The sequence below is a fragment of the Chenopodium quinoa genome, unplaced genomic scaffold, assembly GCF_001683475.1.
Source record: "Chenopodium quinoa cultivar QQ74 unplaced genomic scaffold, ASM168347v1, whole genome shotgun sequence".
NCBI classification, from domain to species: Eukaryota; Viridiplantae; Streptophyta; class Magnoliopsida; order Caryophyllales; family Amaranthaceae; genus Chenopodium; species Chenopodium quinoa.
Genome location: NW_018742418.1, coordinates 6,229,828 through 6,250,946, shown reverse-complemented (window position 1 = coordinate 6,250,946; position 21,119 = coordinate 6,229,828). Strand labels below are relative to the sequence as shown.

At 31.5% G+C, this 21,119-nt stretch overlaps 2 protein-coding genes across 2 annotated transcripts; both read left to right on the top strand.

Annotated features, from left to right (window-relative positions):
• The first annotated feature begins 8,853 nt into the window (after positions 1–8,853).
• LOC110713929 (auxin-responsive protein SAUR72-like) lies at positions 8,854–9,402 on the top strand. The gene has a single exon (XM_021892382.1). The coding sequence runs from the start codon at positions 8,854–8,856 to the stop codon at positions 9,400–9,402; it is 549 nt and encodes a 182-aa protein (XP_021748074.1).
• A 10,970-nt stretch (positions 9,403–20,372) lies between these two features.
• LOC110713921 lies at positions 20,373–21,119 on the top strand. Its single transcript, XM_021892370.1, has one exon. The coding sequence runs from the start codon at positions 20,373–20,375 to the stop codon at positions 21,117–21,119; it is 747 nt and encodes a 248-aa protein (XP_021748062.1).

Below are 21,119 nucleotides of genomic sequence, written 5' to 3'. Positions count from 1 at the left end.
TTAAAAAGAACGATTGTCTAAAGTTGTGATCTCTTATCATTTGCTATGCACATCTAGGGAAAGGCTAGTTGCATGTTAAGACTTAAGAGAACGGCTATATATAATAACAAATCTCTTTGATTTTTTTTATAATTTTTTTTCCTTTTGTACCTCTCTGGATCTGCCATTTTGTGTAAAAATATTAGTATTTTATTGAAAATAAAACTCTAAAATAACTTTTTTATTCTACTAAATCCATTCAAATTTTATTGAAAATAAAACTCTAAAATAAACCTTTTTTTTTTTAATCATATTCTACAAAAAAATATATATTCAAATAAATTCTACTTGTCATATTAATAATTAATTGTTGCTTATTACATGGCGCAACACTAGGCGAAAAGTTAGATTGTCAAGTGTCGTTGTCTTGTGGTCTGGCTAAAAGTTTAGCTTTATATATTAGTTACTAGTTTTGTACCCGGGCAATGCCCATATGGATGATAAAATTTAAGTATAAACTTTTTGGCTTGAATGTTAAGTACGGTCATATAATCCTATCTGATAATGCAGGATATTTAGACATACGATATCATATCGTTTATTTATATAATAGTGTACTTTTTTTATAAATATATTTAATTTATCAAAAAGAATTATTCAAATAGTATAAAATAAGATATTCATATTATCAGATGTCTCCGAAGGGACTTATATCTATATTATTATTGACTTGAAATTATTTTTATCAAACTTAAATTATTTTACTGAACTAAAAGTATTTTTACTGATTAAAACTTATTTTTACTAGTTCTCTATTAATTTTTTAAATGAAGTAAATATATTATAAATGGATCTTATTTTAAGGAAGTTTTTAAAACGAATTTTATGGTGAAAATAAAACTGAGTTATAGGATACTTCCTCCGTTTCTTTTTAGTTGACATATTTCTTTAGTCATGTTTGCCAATGCACAACTTCAACCATTCATATCTTTAATTACTGATAAGCAAAAATTATGAAAATTTGATATTTTGAAAATATATATCGTGACGAATCTAAATGACTATATTTTTCATTACGTATAAAGCATAAAAAACGGTCAAAAAGAGTGTCTGAATAGTGCTAAAGTCAACACGTGTCAACTTAAAAAAAAACAGAGGTAGTATTTATTAAAAGTTAGTATGATTAATTTTGTATATATGAAATATTAGAAGTATATTGATAATAAAACTACATACAATAATTTTATCTTTAAAAAGTTATCCAAAATTCACTTACTTAGCATCCTATGTGTCACAATAAAACCTATTTGTTGCCTATATGGCTCGACACTTGGTGAAAAACTGAAATTCCAAGTGTCGTTGTCTCGTGGCCTGGCTACGAGACCAACTTTATTTATTAGTGACTAGTTTTGTGCCCGGGCGATGCCCAGATTGTTGATAAAATTTTTAAGATAAACTTTTGGTTTGAATGTTAAATATGGACATATAATATAATCCTTTTTAATAATGCAAGATATTTAGACATACGATATCATATAATAGTGTACTTTTTGTAGTTTTGTTTGTAAATAGATATCAATGTTATTATTGACTTGAAGTTATTGTTATTGAACTTAAATTATTTTTACTGAATTGAAAGTATTTTTACCAAACCAAATTTTTTTTACTAATTAAAACTGTACTTATTTTTACCGGTTCTCTATTGTTTTTTTTTTAACTAAATTAAATATATTATAAATATATTTTATTTAAAGAAATTTTTGAAACAAAATTTATGATGGAAATAAAACCGAGTTATATGATATTTATTAAAAGTTATGATTAATTTTGTATATATGAAATATTAGAAGTATAGTGATAATAAAATTCTATACAACATTTTTATATTAAAAAATCTTTTCAAGAATCGCTTACTTAGCATCATATGTGTCACAATAATACCTATTTATCGCTTACGCGGCACGACACTTGGCGAAAAATTGAAATGTCAAGTATTGCTGTCTCGTGTCCTGATTGCAACTTTACAGTACATATATGATCTTAATAATAAATTGACAATTGGATATCATGTTGATCAACCCATAACTAAACAAGTCAATGCCACGATCCAAGAGGCACAGACACCTTGCTAAGACAAATTGATGCCGATTTTTAGTGGTTTCCAACTAAAATTCCAATCTTAGATGAATGGTAGTTTAGATTTTGCACAATTTGGAGATAGAGGAACTAAATCAAAAGGATATGAAACAATTTAATTTAAGCAAGATCAAATTATAAATAAGATATGGAGTTATTATTCCTAGCCAAGGTTTAATAACAACTAAAATTGGTAGCCTTCTCGGCAAAATAATAAAATGCAATTCTCTTGCGGAAAACAATTCGTACGAATTGATCAAACTATAACTCAAAGTCAATTTATCTCTGATGAAAATGAATTATGGAACTTTCTAAAAACAAAAGATAAACTAATCTCTAAACTAAATCTATCAAAATAAAAGATAAATAACAATTAAATATTCTCGACAGGTTTTGTGTGTGGCTGGCCACACGGTGTGACCAGCTAACATACAAGTAACCCCTGACTAACCTAATTTTGTGCCCGGGCGATTCCTAAATGGTTGATAAGATTAAGGATAAAATTTTAGCATGAATATTAAATACGGTCATATAATCCCTTTTGATAATTTATATAGTAGTGTACTTTTTATAGTTTTGTTTGTAAATAGATATCTATGTTATTATTGACTTGAAATTATTTTTATTGAACTTAAATTATTTTTACTAGAGTGAAAGTATTTTTAGCAAACAAAAATTATTTTACTCATTAGAACTTATTTTTACATATTCTCTATTTTTTTGAATAAATTAATTATATCTATGTTATTATTAACTTAAAATTAATTTTATTGAACTTAAATTACTTTTACTGAACTGAAAGTATTTTTTACCAATATTCACTATTAATTTTTAAAATAAATTAATGTATTATAAATGGATCTTATTTTAAAGAACTTTTTAAAACGAATTTTATGATGGAAATAGAACCGAGTTATATGATATTTATTAAAAGTTATGATTAATTTTTTACATATGAAATATTAGAAATATATCGACAATAAAACTCTATACAATATTTTTATCTTAAAAAATCTATCAAAGATTTGCTTACTTAGCATCATATGTGTCATAATAATAACTTGTTTTCACCAACGTGGCGCGATACTTGGCGAATAACTGAAATGCCAAGTGTCGCTGTTTCGTTTCCTGGTTGCAAGACCAACTTTATTTATTACTAGATAAAAGCCCGTGCGATGCACGATTTTTCATACATATATCTCAAGAAAAGATATATCCTATATACTCTAAGTTTTTTTTTAATTATTTGATTTATTTTACAATTTAATAATTTCAGACCAAAAAAAAATAATAATAATAATAATTTAACTAAATTGATATTGCCAATTACAAAAGTATAATTTTTTTAATGTAATTTATAATGCAACTTAATTTATTATTGTATTGTATATTATTCATTGTTGTTAGTTATATGACAATAAAATGATATCTTTCAAAAAAAATAAAAATAAATAAATTGTTAATATGTTATTTCATTGATTACATATTAGGGTAAAATCTTTAATGTGAAAAGATAATAGTTTTTTATTTTTAAAATAATTTAAATCCTAAATCATTATTCGTTGCTTTTTACACTTGAAATTAAACTCTCAAATCTATATATCATTTTTTATATTTCTTGTGATCTCTTGATATCTATATATCATTTTGTATATTTCTTGTGATCTCTTGATATCTAACAAATTATCTGTCTTTTCAAATTTTTAGACATAAAATGTTTAAAGATGGTAAATTTTTTTTATTGCGTTATAAGTTTTAAATTTTTTTTATGAAAAAAACATCTTATTAATCGGGTATTTAGATAAAACCATTAATTTCATAAGATAATTTTTATTTTTATTTTTGAACGTTAAAAATAATAGTTATTAGATGTAATATTTCGATGTAAAAAAATTTGTATTAAAAAAAATTTCGATAGGATCACCAACTTTGTTCACACCGATAACTCTTCAATCTAATAGAAGTGGATAAATAGAACATGTTAGCAAAAATAAATTTTATATAAAATTAATCTTTGTAGTCTTATAAAATAAATTAAAATATTTACCAGAAAGTGAATAATTGTTGTGAAATTCATCTAAAAATTGTAATTATACAAAATTAATTCTATGCATTGGAATTTTTCATCGTCCCCAACTGCCCAAACAATAGTATTTTGGAAAATTGAATCATTTTTGTCGCTGACAATGCGTGCGATATTGCTTCTTATTTGTAACGACTGAAAAGTATCTAATGGAGTAAATTTTTCCTTCAATCAATTTTGAACAAAATTGTAGAACAAAGTTGACTTTAATTGAGGCATGAACGTAATCACCCTGTAATTAAAAATAAAAATTTAAGTTAATTTTATGACTTAATTAAGCTACCTAAATCACAAAAAATTTGTTTTAATCATAAAATTAATTGATAAAAACTAAAAGGTTCATTAAAAGATTAAATAATTGTAAACGATTTATAAAGATATAATACCTTCTCATCCAATAGGATCATCAGGCAAGAAACTTGTACTTTGATATTCCAAAGATTTTTGCTCGAATATAATTCTTTGATTAAATTAGATCTGCATGTAAAAACAAAATTCAGTAAACAAAACATAAACATATAATCATTAAGTATCCAAAATAAACACAATTTAAGCAATAATCACAAATATACATTTAAACATGAGTTTTAAAAATTAGGCTAAGAATTACCCAGCCATTAATGACCTAATAAAACTGACACAAAATTAATGACACAAAATTTGCTTGATTTGGTTTTGTATTGATACGAAATTTTGTTAGTGTCATATGATGCGTCAATTTATAATGGTAAATATCAAAAATTTAATTCAATTATAATTAAGTAATAATTTTTATTTCTTATCATAAACAATATCAAAATTTATCTTATAATAGTAGGTATATAAATCCTATATCTAAAGATGATTATTTTAAAAGATAATTTTTAGTTTTTTGAATAAATTAAATCCTAATAAAACAATATTCGTTGTTTTTACTTACGTAGCAAAATTCTTAAATCTCATTCGTCACTTTTGTTTAGGTGACAAACGAATTTTTTAATTCCAAAATAAAATAGAAATCTAATTTTTAATTGGTCAAAAATATACCTTTGCTTATGTGGCACGCCGAATGCTCTCCAAAAATTCCTACTTTATTTATATATATATATATTAGATTGACTAGTTTTGTGCCCGGACGACGGCCGGATTGTTGATAAAATTTTAGGATCGGATAAACTTTTTGGCTTGAATATTTATTAATACGATAATGTAATCCCTTTTGATAATGCAGGATATTTAGACATACGATACCCTATCGCTTATTTATAGAATAGTATACTTTTTGTAATTTTTTTTGTGTATAGATATCTATGTTATTATTGACTTGAAATTATTGTTATTGAACTTAAATTATTTTTATTGAGCTGAAAGTATTTTTACCAAACCAAAATTATTTTTACTGGTTAAAACTTATTTTTGTTGATTCTCTATTATTTGTTTTACTAAATTAAATATATTATAAATGGATCTTATTTTAAAGAACTTTTTGAAACGACTTTTATGATGGAAATAAAACCGAGTTATAGGATATTTATTAAAAGTTATGATTAATTTTTTATATATGAAATATTAGAAGTATATATAGTAATAATAAAACTGTATACAACATTTTTATCTTAAAAAATCTATTCAAAAATCACTTACTTAGCATCATATATGTCACAATAATACATATTTGTCGCCTATGTGGCGCGATACTTGACGAAAAATTGGAATGTCAAGTGACGCTGTCTTGTGGCCTGACTTTGAGACCAACTTTATTTATTAGTGATGTGATATGATATGATATGATATGATATGATATGATATGATGGCTTTGACTTACCTTAGCATGTTGCATGCATGAATTCCTCATAAACAAAGTAGGGACTGCTGTAGACTTCTAGAGTCTAGAGTGAGTATGTGGGACGGAGTAATTTCAATTTCGCACGGCCGTTCTCACTAATTGACATATTAAAATGTGCGTCGATAATAATTTCCAAAGATTCATTGCATGGCCTAGGACTTGGGTGAATGTAAGCCACAAATTCAAGCATCTCACCTTATTTTGACAATAATATTGCATACATTCCACTGTAATTGGCTAGAAATTGCCTACTCGTGGAAACGAATCGAAGTTACATTTTATAAATTTGGAAGAGTCAATTGTAAGTAAAATAACATTTGAAAGTCAACGGCTTAGATTGTATAGTAGTTTGCAACCATAAAACTTGATTTTGTGAGCTCATTCTATTTTCTAAATCCAACTCGTTCAATTATACTGTACATGACTTAATTACCTAAATTCTATTTTAATGACTCCATTTGTACATGTAAAAAGAATATATTATTATGCAATTTAATTTGTTTCACAAAAACTATATAGATTAAATAATACAGTACCAAAAATAAAATGTAAAATTATTAATTATCTACCAGCGTGAAACTTGAATCATATCAATAAAATGACGTATGTATAGTAGAATTTGCATATATTTGTTTGTTAAAAATTCATACATAGCAATAATAAATATAGAACTTCCAAAATTAAAGACAAAAGTGAGAAGGAAGAATTACTTTTATAATGAAATATCTAATGTAAAAATATCATATATGCCCCACCAACCAACGATCTCAACTTATCAATGGTCTATAGGTGACTAGAATAAAATAGAAATTTTAACAAATAGAAAATTATAAAGTCTACTTACACACAACTACAAAAACCAAATACAGAAATAAAGAAACTTGGAATATCCTATTGTATATCCTATCATTTGTATGAACGAATTTTTTATTCTCTCTGTTTCATACAGTTGCCCTGCATTCATGTTTAAGAAAGTTGTTAATATTGCGATTTTATTTTTTTATTTTTTTTATTTTTAATGATAAGCAAATACAAGTATTATTCATCTTATCCATAAATTCCACTTCTGATGGGCTCTTCTTACCTCAACTAACCCACTTTTTTATTATTATTTATCGTCATATATAAAAGACTAGTTTAAGTCCCGTACAATGCACGGTTGCTATTAAATTTTATAAAGGGTTGTTGTTGAATTTTTTAAAAAATTATGCTCGTAATACTAATTCAAAAATTAATATAACTTGAATTATATGCCTATACCAATGTCAAGATTATTGACACTTAGATTTGATTAAAAAAATAGATCTATGAGATTTTTAATTTAAAAAAAAAATTAAAAATCTAAGAATAGAACCCGCGTGTGGTGCGTTATTATTGATACGACTTTTAAGAGTAGAAAAATAAAGTATATATACATATACGAAGTATTCGTATATGTTAACAAAATGATTTTATTTTTAATTGAATTAAACATTATTGCAAAAACAACATAATTGGAAGAAAAAAAGTTGATAGTATTATTGTATAGGGTAGTATAGTTTAATAATATTTACCTAATATATGTTCATTTATTTTATTTTTAAGAAAATGCCTAATATAAAATACTGCGTATATGTTAAAATATACTTCGTATTAGTTTAGTGTATATGGAGAATTATTATTGTTAAGAATGTTATTGGAAAGAAGATATTTTGGATTATTATAAAATAATTTTCTTGAAGAAACTGAGGAAAAAAAAATGTAAAATGGGCGGGAAAATATTTAACTAGAAGATGACATGTGTCATTTCTAGCTAGTTTCGCTTTTAGTATATAGTTTTTGATGATTCGTATATGATCACCATTTCTTCCCCTTGATTTCTCTTTTTGATTCCTATATATTCAAACTACTACCTCCGATCAGTTTATTATTATTTATAACAAAGGAATTTTTTATGTCTCACAAATGATACCTATTTGTTGCAAATTATAAGAAACGGGAATAGTAGAAACAATATGACTAGACAAAGAGAATATTTATATTTTATTTTCTTCTCTCAAAAATTACTTGTAAATAAATAAAAACACTCACACTTCATTTACTTGAAAAGGCAATAATTCAAAAGTCCAATAAAGAAGATACCCTTATGAAAACAAGACAATTGGGGCGTTGACAAAAATAAATCTCATAAAACAAAAGTATAATATTAAAATGTGAATAGTAACCTATATAACATCATTTTCATCAAATGGCCCCCTCCATCACTATATAATATGTGATCGAATGAGTTGCATTTATAATGAAGCTAAGATATACCCCAGTTAATACCCTCAAAATTATTGTGTGCTATATCTTCTTCCAATTTCCTCTTTCTATTTAAGCTCCTCATCTTTCTTCCTTATCTCTTCAACCCTCATACATACTAAAAATCCACAATCTTAAAATAAGCACCTTGTTCTCTTATCATACATTTATATTCGTATTTCTTTGCCACTTTCAATTCCTCTACAACTTAACTCGTATCTTTTTCTAGGTGATCGATCATTATCCCACACATATAAGATTCCTGACCTAGAATTTGGACTCGAAATTTGTTTTAGTGTTCCCAAAACTTTTCCATCAACGGGTATCAATTTTTTTATTTTTTTTTTTTGGTTGGAGGAAGGAATATGAGTAACCCGACTAAGCCAAGACTTCAAGCCGTGTTCCATTTGGTTTCTTACTTGGGTGATGTATTCCAAAGTCTTTTATAACCCAAATTCATTTGTTTTTTTGAATCCAAGGTGTTTGATTTCTTTTTCTTTTTGTCACTTGACACACGTACGATTTTGTGATTTGTTACGAAAAAATAATGGAGGGATTGCAAGATAAGAGAAAGAAGGGGAGTGTGCTAAAAAAGACATGGGAAAGATGCAAGTCTATAGGTCATGGTCAAGTACTAGTAAGGGCACCTTCATCAAGTCTTCTTTCGATACCATCGTCACCCGATCGTAGTCGTATGGTGAAGAGCAAATCATGGTCAGCACTTTGCCCTTCGAGCCCTCTTAGCCCACGACTCGACAAATTATCTGGATCGAATAATAGGAATCCTCGGGTGAGCCCTTTATCACCCAAGGGTTGCTTATCGGTCTACGTGGGGCCCGATAAGCAAAGGTTTGTGATCAAAATTAGTTGCACAAACCATCCCCTCTTTAAGGTGTTGCTTGAACAGGCTGAATCTGAGTATGGGTTTCATGATGGCCCTATAATGCTTCCCTGTGAAGTTGACTTGTTCGTCAAAGTTTTATATGAGATGGAAGCAAATGATCCTGAGGATAGCACCAACAGCACACGGTGTAGGTTTCCTAGAAGAAGCAGCTCGTATCACCTTCTCACCACGTCTAGTAGACTAATTGCTTGAATCAATCACTATTCAATGTGTTCTTTGTTCGAGACTAATTGTCACGTTGATGGTGTTATTTGATCTAGTGACGTGAAAACTAGCTAATAAAGTTTCGACAGAGAGGTAGTAACTTTTTTTCTTTGGTGTTGATTTGGTGCCATAAGTTTATATTTTGGGTGACGACGTATCTAGTGTTAGATATCATTGTTGAGCAACCTTCAATGTACTAAGAACAAGATTATTAGAAAATGTGCAATTTATTAGCTATGTAATCAATCGTGGGATGCAAGTGTAAAATATTGGTAATTTGGTATTGCACAATTAAGTTATATAGTTATATATATACTTGGATTTATACATAGATACATATGCATAATATATATATTTTTTTCGGATTGTTTAATAATATCAAACATTATTATTGTCCTTGTTTTAACAATAATCTCATTCAAACTTTAATACAAAGCCCCATTCCATAGATAATAAAGGCCGTAGAATAGTAATTGTTGCTTCTATAAGAAATGTAATTAATAAATAATACTCCCTTCATCCCTTTATTAGATGCCTATTTCTAGCATTTATTACTCACATAATAAAGAGAAGTAGACATCTGATTAAGAGACGGAGGGAGTACAAGACAGCGCAAGAAAGAAGGTTAATTGAGCTATTAATATGGTCAAATGCATCAATTACATTCCTCATCGTCAAGCTCTTACAATTAATAAGTTCGTGCAATAGATTTATTGGATTGTCCATCTATGATATGATAAAGCAACTAAGAGCAAAATATAGGAAATAGTGAAAACAACATCTTAACAAATTAAAATCAAACTTCCCAAATTCAATCAAAAAAATCCTGACTTTACAAAGAAATATGGTACTCCGTATAGAAAAGTATTGATATCAAATCTTAGGTACCGCTAATATGTTACGCTTAACTACTACGAGCAAAATTCTATGTTCAACTCTATGCTTGAGTCACCACATCATCTATTTTTAAATTCCTTTAAATAGTGACAAATATTTAACAACTATAAAACATATTCATGGATTTCAACCAAAAGCTTGACCTAATGGTTGAAACTCAAGATCAATCTATATACTCTATCATTAACTTCACTTAACTCTATATTATCTAAACTTATACTAAATGTCACTAACATCATCTTAGTGTTTATTAAATATATGGAGTACGTAAGAGCTGGTAAAAAGTTACGTGCATGCAAGAATTTAATTAATATAGAAAAAGCGACACTTATAAACTAGGACTTTGGCCACAACTCACAAGGCTTGTGTTACTAACACTGTGTAATTGACTACTCGTAATTGTGTACTCCGTATGATGCATGTAGTGAACTAGTGATCTAAGTTATATATATATATATATATATATATATATATATATATATATATATATATATATATATATATATATATATATATATATGATAACAGCCAATTATAAGATGAAAATATTGTAGATTCTTTGTTTTTATATTTGTGAAATTGAAAGAACAACAAAACCTAGCTTATTCTTGTTCAAAAAAAAAAAAAAAAAAAAAAAAAGCTAACTTGGTCTAGAAATATAAAACTAACCAAAATATAACATGATGTTATAAGAGATGCAAGAAATATCAACAAATAACAATTAAGAAATTCTACGTGGTCCTTCACTTATGGTGAGCTAATTACGTGTGTCTATGGCCAGACGAGAGGTTGAGTTTATTGATCTAAAAGATAATACAAATCGAAGTACATATTACAAAGAGGCTCCCGTGATGATTGTTCGAAAGAGGATGATAGATTCAACTTTCAATTTGAAGCATAGTCCAACAGAACAAATGATGACAAAAAACCTATAGCTCCAAAAAATTTATACTTGTATTTTTTATATTGTGGATGTTTAACTCGGAAGTCGGAACTAATTAATTTGGTCACCAACTAATAATTATAAGTTAATAATTAAGGTGTTTGATGTGATAATTTTAGTGGTTAGTATGTTCTTTGTAGCCTGTGTGAGTGTATGGGTGTTTATAAATTTATAATAATATGAGAAGTCAATGAGCCGACTCATTTGTTAAAATAAGTACTACCTCCATTTTATACTTTTTACAACTTTGGGGTATTATTTGTTGGATATGAAATATTCCAAAGTTGTAAAAAACATGAAACGGAGGTAGTAGAATAAATTTATACACTTTGTATAAAGTAAGGAGTAAGTTATTTATTAATGCTATATAATATACTTCGTATAGTCCAAATAACTATCAATCAATCAAATACTACGTATAAATTACTATCTTTTTTCTTTGAAATTCTTCTCATTTATCGCCACATGTTTATTTTAATGCTATAAAAGATACTAAGTAAGATAGTTTAACTTTTGGTACTACACTTGCATTGTTTAAAATTGTTTCATTTGATTGTGTATGTTTTTAATGAACAATTTTAATCTTTCATGTTAGTAATCATTTGATATAATTTTAAATTTATACACTGAGACATATACACATATCTAATGATTTAACATGATTATGTTTTCTTTATACATATAGTACTTTTGTAGTTCTTTATATAAATCTCCAATAATAATCAAATTAAAGCATATAAACAATGTCATGAATACAAACTATTTGACACTGTAAATTTAAAATATTGAAAATATTAATTGGCAAATTAATGAATACAACAATTTCTAAAAACAATGATTAGATGTATAGAGAATTTTTAGCCTTTAATTATTGTTACTATCTAAGTACGCAGTACTAATCTAGAAAAAATAAATATAAAAAACAGTGATAGATCCCACGATTTCTACATCCTATGAACTGTAGTTGGACTATACTTGTTTGAATTATTGATTCACAAGGATAATTTTAAGTCACTGGTCCATTTTCAAATCTTAATATAATTGACGTATTGACATGTGGCATTATTAATATTTTGTTTTGTATATAATTGTACTAATTAAGTTGACATTTTTTTATGCACTTTATGTGGCCTATATTATTAGGACGGAGCACGGGGATACTTTACAATCGTTTTCTTTTTTATTTAAATATCTTTGGCGCAATTGTCCCTACGACAAAGTCACATTGATGTATACTTTGACAAGGGCCAAAATACATGATCAATTCTTGTTCATCTTACCAAACCAATATGCTCTTTTGATTGTTTCCATAATAGTTAAATAAATGGTCCTAATGAGATTTCATAATACACCAATTGCCTAGCACTCAAACAATTCATTAATAAATGGAAATTTTGTTAATTACTACCTTAAAAACAGAGGCTTTGTGAATTACTACTCCTAAAAAAAAAGTTGTTAATTACTACCCCTAAAACCGATTAATTCAAGTGATTGCTACCATTTTCCCTAATCAGGCGATTTAAGCTCTTAAAGATATCATTATCTGGCTAATTTATAATTAGTTACTTTTAAACCTTAATTACCTAACTAAACCCTAGAACCACCTCCACACCACCATTGCACCACCACCGCCCACCCACCACCCACAACCGAACCTACCTCCTCCAACTCCCCACCACGACAACACCCCTTTCTCGGTCCCCACCCTAAAACCACCATCCGCCCACCCTTAAACCACCTCCCTTTCACGAAACCCTCCTCCCTACCTACGGTGGCCCTGACCCCCTTCCCCTCGCCGAAAAACCTTGCTCGGCCTTCCCTAATCTGCCTCCACCCCCTTTCCCCATTAATCACCACCCTTAGGGTTTCAATTTTAGGGCTTTAGGGTTTTAATTTTGGGACTTTAGGGTGGTGATTAAGGGGAGAAGGGGGTGGAGGAGGCTTAGGGAGGGCCCAATAAGGTTCTCCGGCGAGGGGGAGGGGGTTAGGGCCGCCAACGGGTGGGGAGGGGGGATTTTTCGAGGGTGGGAGGGATGATTCGGGGTTTAAAGGTGGTGCAATGGGTGGTTTAGAGGTGGAGTGGATACCTGGGTGAGGGTAGGCTGCTTATCAGCTCGCCGGCAAGGGGATGATGGGGTAAGGGGCTGCCGGAGATGGTGGGGATGGGGTAAGGGGGTTGTCGAAGGTGGTGCAGTGGTGGTTTAGAGGTGGTGTTAGGGTTTATTTAATTAATTATGGCTTAAAAACATCTAATTACAATTTTGCTAGACAATGATGTCATTAAGAGTTTAAATCACCTAATTAGGGGCTGATTAGGGAAAAGGGTAGCAATCACCGAATTAATCAGTTTTAGGGGTAGTAATTAACAACTTTTTTTTTTAAGGGTAGTAATTTACAAAACCTTTATTTTTGAGGTAGTAGTTAACAAAATTTCCTTAATAAATATACGTTCATAAATGACGATGAGTGACTCGTTAGTTTGATAGTAAGTTGTACATTAAACAAATACTTCATCCATTCTTTAGTTGACACCATTTGACTTTTGTACTACTCACAAACTCAACTTTAATTAGTTTTTGTGATTTATAGCTATGATAAAATATAGTCACGTGGGATCTTGTTTGAATCATTTCAATGTATATTTTATTAATATCCACTTTTTTTTAATATTACAATGTCGATAATTGAAAATATTAATCGCTAAAATAGTGCGTTGACAAGTGTGATAATAGAAAAGTGTCAACTAAAAAAATGCGGGTAGTATAAGACATGTAAATATAAAGACAAAGGGGTTATTCAAGCGCACATTAATTTGTATAGATTAGTGTCATCATCAAAAATAATATTATATAAACTTTATTATATATTAAAAAGCGTTCCTAAAAACATTTATGTGTCACGTAGCACCCTCGCCACATCATCATTCAACTATGAGCATATTCTAATGAAAAATGTTTATCATGAGATTTGAACTCCCAACCACTAAAATATGCATTAGAAGTCTTACCATCTCATCTATTTGTTTAATCATGCTTTTATGTTCAATTCATTAACACATATATGGATTGGAGATCTGAACATTTAACAGTTGCGATTTTAAAAAAATTCGATTCTATAATCTGCTAATAATACTCATCTAGGTCATGCGTACAAGAAAAATTAACTGTTGTTATAAATCAATTTTATTTTTTTATTTTATTTTATTATTTTGACATTAATTATGTCTTTATTTTCATTATATTATAAATTATAAACGACGGACATGTTTTTATAATTAGTCATTGTTGTTTCATAACTAATTTATTCAAAGGTTTTATATTATGAAAAACTATTCTAAATAAACAAATAATGAATAAATAAATAATAAAGAATAAACCTATCTATTAAATTACAAGTGTTCAAGGTAACAACTCGGAGCATTGCCCGGGCCACACACTAGTTTCTATGTTTAAAACGTATTTTTATTTAGATTGATTCATTTAATGAGTCATGGCTATTACTTGTCAATATGCTCATATGTATGAAAAAAACATGCATATTCATATGCGAAGATTTGTGTCAATGTTTTGTAGCTTCAATCAGTGGTGGATCTAAGAGGATACATAGAGGTACAGTTATACCTCATTTCCATAAAATGAAAAAAATGTAATAAAACAAGCCAATTTTATTAAATAACTGGTCTTTTAGGTGCTATCAGAGAATCAACATAATAAAAATGAAAGAAAATGGTGATATGTATAATCGTTATTGTTTGTGATAATTATGCCAAAGTGTACTTTCGGCTTTATTTGTTTTGTGATTTTTAATTTATAAAGTACTCTCGACCTCTGACCCTTTTAGCAGTCCCTTTTGTTGGTTATCTTTCAATTTTTTTGTTTCCAATACATATTTTTTTTTTTTTACATATTTACCTTCATATTTATTTATAAGTGTGCCTACCTATGTGGGTTTTAACTTTGAAGTATTTTTTAGCTTGATCCCAGGAAGCCCAAATTTTCCTGGGGCATCCTTTATCATGATTCTTACATCTTACCCTAACTCTGTCCCTGTCATTTCTAAAGTATGGCACATCTCTTCCTGATTGTATGGAATAGTCACCCAAAGCTTTCCTAAACATTGCTGCATTTATATATATAAGATTGTCCCACATAAAAATCAAGCTCTGCGTCATCGATCTCTTACTCTGTTGTGTCTCCTCCTGACAACCTCTCCAGTGTCAGGTGCAATCAAATACCCACAATCTTCATCATCATCTTCCCCCTCACTATAGCTACCATTGTCACTCCCTAATTCCCATTCATCACCAACATTTAGTGTTTCTTTCCCTTTTGATTCAGCAACCCTCTGTAGCATATATACTTAACTCTTCCTCATATGATAACTGATCAAGTTTATCCCGCGTAATCCTATTCCTTGCATTAACATACTCTATGTCATCCTCATCAGTTCCCTCACTGTCATAATCTACCTTATTCACAACATTACTCCTAGGATTAGACTTACCAACCATCCCACTAGTCAACATATTCAAGAAAGAACCCCCACCTAAATCAACACTACCACACTCATGCTCAGTGTACACATGAATGACCATGTACTCTAACAGCAAACAAAGAAATGGATCAAATGTACTCCTCTCAAATCCCAAATACCTAACTCCATCCTTTAATGTTTTCCTTGGATCCAAAAAATGCAGCTTTACTATGTTAGTGTATGCCAAAGACTCAATCAATTCCTTGACAAAAGTATCATCTACATCCATTGGAAGGCCATCAAACACTCTTACTCTACCCCCAATGTAACTCATTTCACTACCATCTAACCATTCCCCACCACGGGGAACTATTATGCATGGACTGAGGTCAGACATTTGCTTTTTTGTCAATGCACCAATAAAACAAAACATTTTACCATGCACACCACATATATTGATCAAAACTACTGTACAAAGTGATTAAATGGATCAAGCTACATATCAAGAGATCATAAGCATATAAACAAAGTGAAATATTTAAACAAGAGAACATAAAAGTACTTGTCATTGATCATTCATTCACAAAATATTAGTTCCATACATTCATTTAGGCCTCTACTAAGAAGCCATTACTTAGCAGTTACATTGTCATGGTAGTGACAAATTACAAAAACCTACTCCAAATTTGTCACTCCAATACTACTATACCATGACAATCATCTAAAAACCAACTAAAATAACTTAAAATCTTTACAAAAAGAGTAGCACAACTCCAAAAACCTACTAGCTACTCACTAATCCCTCCCCTCCACCTACAACCAGCCTACTCTTCCTTGAACAACAGGGGGAATCCATCAAAATAGATGGTCATGTCCTTGTTGATCCAGACATGAAAGTCACGACCATCATTGAAGACGAGGTCGTTGAGGATCCACGTGTTCATAGAAGCCCTAGGGCCTAAGAAGGGTAGGGTGAGTGAGAAGTTGTGGAGATGCCACCACAGCTTCCACTTCACGCAGGTGCGCTGCACAGCAAGTCTTGCACCCCAATCAAGCTTGGGGAAGAGGTGGGTGACGAGGAGATCATGCTAGCTCCATAGAGAGTGCGCGTCAACCAGTGCTTCCATACCTAGGTCAAGGACACATGTCAGAGTATAATCAACTAAGGACAAACTCAAGTTCAAACCCACCATCAAAGGCCCCTGTTCTACCCTTCTCTTAAAACCCTAAGCATAATTCAAAATTCAAAACCCTAACAACAAAAACCACCAAAAAAACAACAAAAGCAACAACAAAAACCCTTCCATAAAGTCGCTATCACATAATCTGAGTTAGATTCACAAAAACAAAACCAAAATTCTCAAAATTTATTTTACCCAAACATGCTCTGCCATTAAATTGAACAAGACAAACAAAGTACAAGAACAAGAATATACCTTCTTCAGAGTACAATCTTCGTGCTTTTGCGGCTGGGCTCTCAACAGTAGGCCACGACATTAAATTCATTGTTGTTCTTCAAAGGGAAAACTTCAAAGGGTTTTTTTTTTCTTTTTTTTTAGCTCTGTTTTTTGGCGGAATATGGAAAGATGAAGAAAGCTGCTATAGGATTCTTTGTTATAAAGGCTAATGCCTTTCCCGCGCTTCGGGTATTGTGAAATGTAATGATGGCTTCTCGTTTACCAAGGTGAACTCCCGGTGGTTCCTCAGTTTTGATTAGATACTCTAATTTAAAAAAAAAAATCAAAAGTTTAGGGAGTTTACCTGGGGTAACCGGTTACCACCGGATAAATTACCTCTGATGACCGGATGAGTGAGTAACTTGCAAGCTTTGTAAGTTTAGGGAGTGAAGTGCAACAATTAGCTAAGTTTAGGGAGTGAGTGTGTAGTTTACTCCCATAAATTAACAGATCTTACAGGACGTTTTTCCAAAGTAAGCCAATTTTGGAAAATATTCACCAAAATGGTTGCGTGGCAAAGTATTTACCAAACTAAGCTTCCAGGCTAAAAAGCTGTCTCGATTAGCGTTTTATGCCTGGTTTTTTTTTATAAAAAAAATCAACTTAAAAACGCTGTCCCAAACAGCGTTTTTAAGTGTTGAGTTTTTTTTTTAAGTTTCTTTGTTATTTCAGAAATTGTAAATATTTTAAAAATAAAAGACATAAAACGCTGTCCCAGACAGCGTTTTATGTACAAAGTTTGTTGTACCTAAAATGCTGTCTTAGACAGCGTCTTATGTTCAACATAAAACGCTGTCTGTTAATTGTGAGTTTTTAATAAAGTTAAAAAAAAAAAAACACACATAAACGCTGACTGAGACAGCGTTTTTGGCTTTTTTTTTTTCCTTTAAATGAAACGCTGTCTCAGTCAGCGTCTTTTGCGTTTTTTTTATTTTTGTGTTCGCAGGTTCTGTTCTTACTCTCATTCTCACTCTCACTCACTCTCACTCTCACTCCTTCGTAGAAGCGTCAATGCCCCACCACGGTGAACCACCGGCCTCGAAGCGCCGCTGCCGTCCCTATTTCCCTCACTCATCCACATTTACTGCTACCGGACGTCGGTGCTGCTGCCGCGAGACGGTGTTGCTGCTGTCCCTATTTCCCTCACTCACCCACTCAAAATCCTAGTAAACCCTAAGTTCAAACTATTGTAATGTTGACAATTGCTATTAGTTGTTGAGATTGTATAAGATTCTTGCTAATTATTTATGAAAATGTGGAAATTTTTTGATAATTTTGTATGGCAATGTAGTACTTTGTTGATGAAATTGTTCATGAAACTGTTGAAATAGTTGAAATTGTTGATGAAATTGTTTATGAAATTGTTGAAATTGTTGATAGTAATGTAGTACATTGTTGATGAAATTGTTCATCAAATTGTTGATTGTAATGTGGTACTTATTTGTGAATAGTTAAAATTAGTGATGGTATTATGTGAAATATAATTGTTGATAATTATAGATTATTGGTAAGAAGACGATTATTTCATTATTGATAATTTATCTACCATTTCATATTAGTTTATTGTTTAAAATAGTAGTTTGTTAGTAATCGTTTTGCGTTGCATCCTAAACTAAGAGTTTATAAATGGAGTTAATGCCTAGTTTGTGGGCAACTTTTTTGACCTCGCTATAAATTTCAATTATGTTAATATGTGTTTTGGTTATGTAGAATATGGCTGGACAAAATGTAGCGTTGTTATGTCGGTGGGGAGGTGAAATTTTGTGTAATGGATCAAATGTTGAGTACAGTGGAGGAAATATGGAACTTATAACACTTGAACCGAACATGACTGTGAGTGATCTGATGAATGAGGTTCACAGTTGTATTGGCTCAAACCCAATGACTATTGAACTGAACCTTAAAATGAGGTGTGATACTGGTCATGGGGTTCAAGTGTTACCTGTCTCTACGAACAGACATTTGAAAGGTTTGAGGAGCATGGTTGGAATGAAGGGTTTTCCCAATGAGATATATGTAGAAACAGGGCCTATATGTACCCAACAAAGTACTCGGGCAGAACAACAAGCTACATATGTCTCTGATTACAACACCGCGTCCTTCCAAGAGCCCGCAAACCACATTCCATCGAATGCATATGGGATGGGATCTTTCACTCGAATGATGCAGGACGACCAATTTCACTTGCCTTTTAGTTCTCGTATAGCTTCACCAGTACATGCGGGGGGATGTGTGACAGTGTTCGGCCAGCCTGGTCCGTCGTCATAGAACACCGTGGCATCTTCACCGATGCAATTGCATAGCTATTCTCCTATGCAAGGTGATCAGGCATCACCGTTTTGAGAAGAGCCAAATCATTTTGATGATGTTGTGAATAATGAATTGTCGATGTATGATGTGTATGCGGAAATGGATGACGAGGACGAGAACGGAGAGGAGGATGATGAACCTGCACAGATGGAAGATGGTGAGCCGTTGGTTAGAACTCCCATACCTTGGTTCAGTGAGGTACCCGAGAACTATGAAGTTGACCAGTATTGGGCCGAATCGGGTAGCCACACCTCTTTTGTTCCCGGGGGAGAATTTGAGAAGGGAATGTATTTTGAGAGCAAGAAACTACTTCAAGAAATGGTGAAGATGTATTCTATTCAGAGGAATCAATTCTGCACCACAGTGACCTCGAATGATGGTGTCCTACATCTGCGATGCAAGAAGAAATGTGGTTGGATGCTACGGGGTACTAAATCGAGTGAGCACTCGCGTGGTTTTACCATAGTCACGTACAAGGCCCGCACCGAGAGACATGTGTCACTGAAGTACTATCTACTGATCACCCACACTTGGATTCGTCCGTAATAGCCGAGTATGTGAAGTCCTTTGTGCGGAAAGATCCCTCGTTGAAAATGGAATTCATACAGGAACTGATCTTGAAGAAATTTCATTTCAATATCCCGTATCGACGAGCGTGGTATGCCAAGGAGAAAGCTATAGCTGAGATATTTGGGGATTGGGAGAGTTCATACGGCAGACTTCCCCACTTCATGCAAGCACTCCTACGGTCAAACCCGGGAACATGTGTCGTATGGAAACACAAAGCTTTAGTGGATGGTGTATACTACAGCAACATGGAAGTGTTTGAATGAGTGTTTTGGGCCTTTGGTCCTTGTATCGATGGCTTTAAACATTGTATGCATGTTATCTGTATCGATGGGACGCACTTGTACGGGAAGTATGAAGGAACACTGTTGGTTGCTATGAGTGTTGATGCAAGCTTCCAAGTATTTCCTATTGCATTTGCGGTGGTTGAAGGGGAAAACACTTCCAGCTGGGCTTGGTTCCTAGGTTGTATTCGAGATCGTGTCACGCAACGGGATGGCCTCTGTGTTATTTTTGATCGGCATCCTAGGATCATTGCAACAATGAATGATCCTAATGTTGGATTCACCCATCCCCGAGCGTATCACAGATTTTGTGTCCGCCACATAGCTTCTAACTTGAAGACTCACGTGCGAAGTAACGACATGAGAGACATGTTCAAGGCTGCTGCGTACCAAAGGCAAGAAAGAAAACTTCAAGCTAATATGTGTTTCATTGGTGAGGCCTGTACCAAGGCCATCGAGTACATTGCTCAAGTCTCGTTCCCTATGTGGTCTCTGTTTCACGACAATGGTCGCAGGTATAGTATATGTACTACTAACTTCTCGGAGACATTCAACAATGTGCTGAAGGGAGCTTGGTTTCTACCGATTATGTCCCTTGTCGAGTTAACCTTCCACAGAGTTAACAAGTATTTCACTTTGAGAAGGGAGTCTTCCGAGGCTACGTCTGATCAGGGACTTCCATACCCCCCAAAGGTCACTGCCATCGTGGAGAAGAACACCGCTAAAGCCATATATCATAGAGTGGATGCCTATAACCGCCGATTTAATATTTAA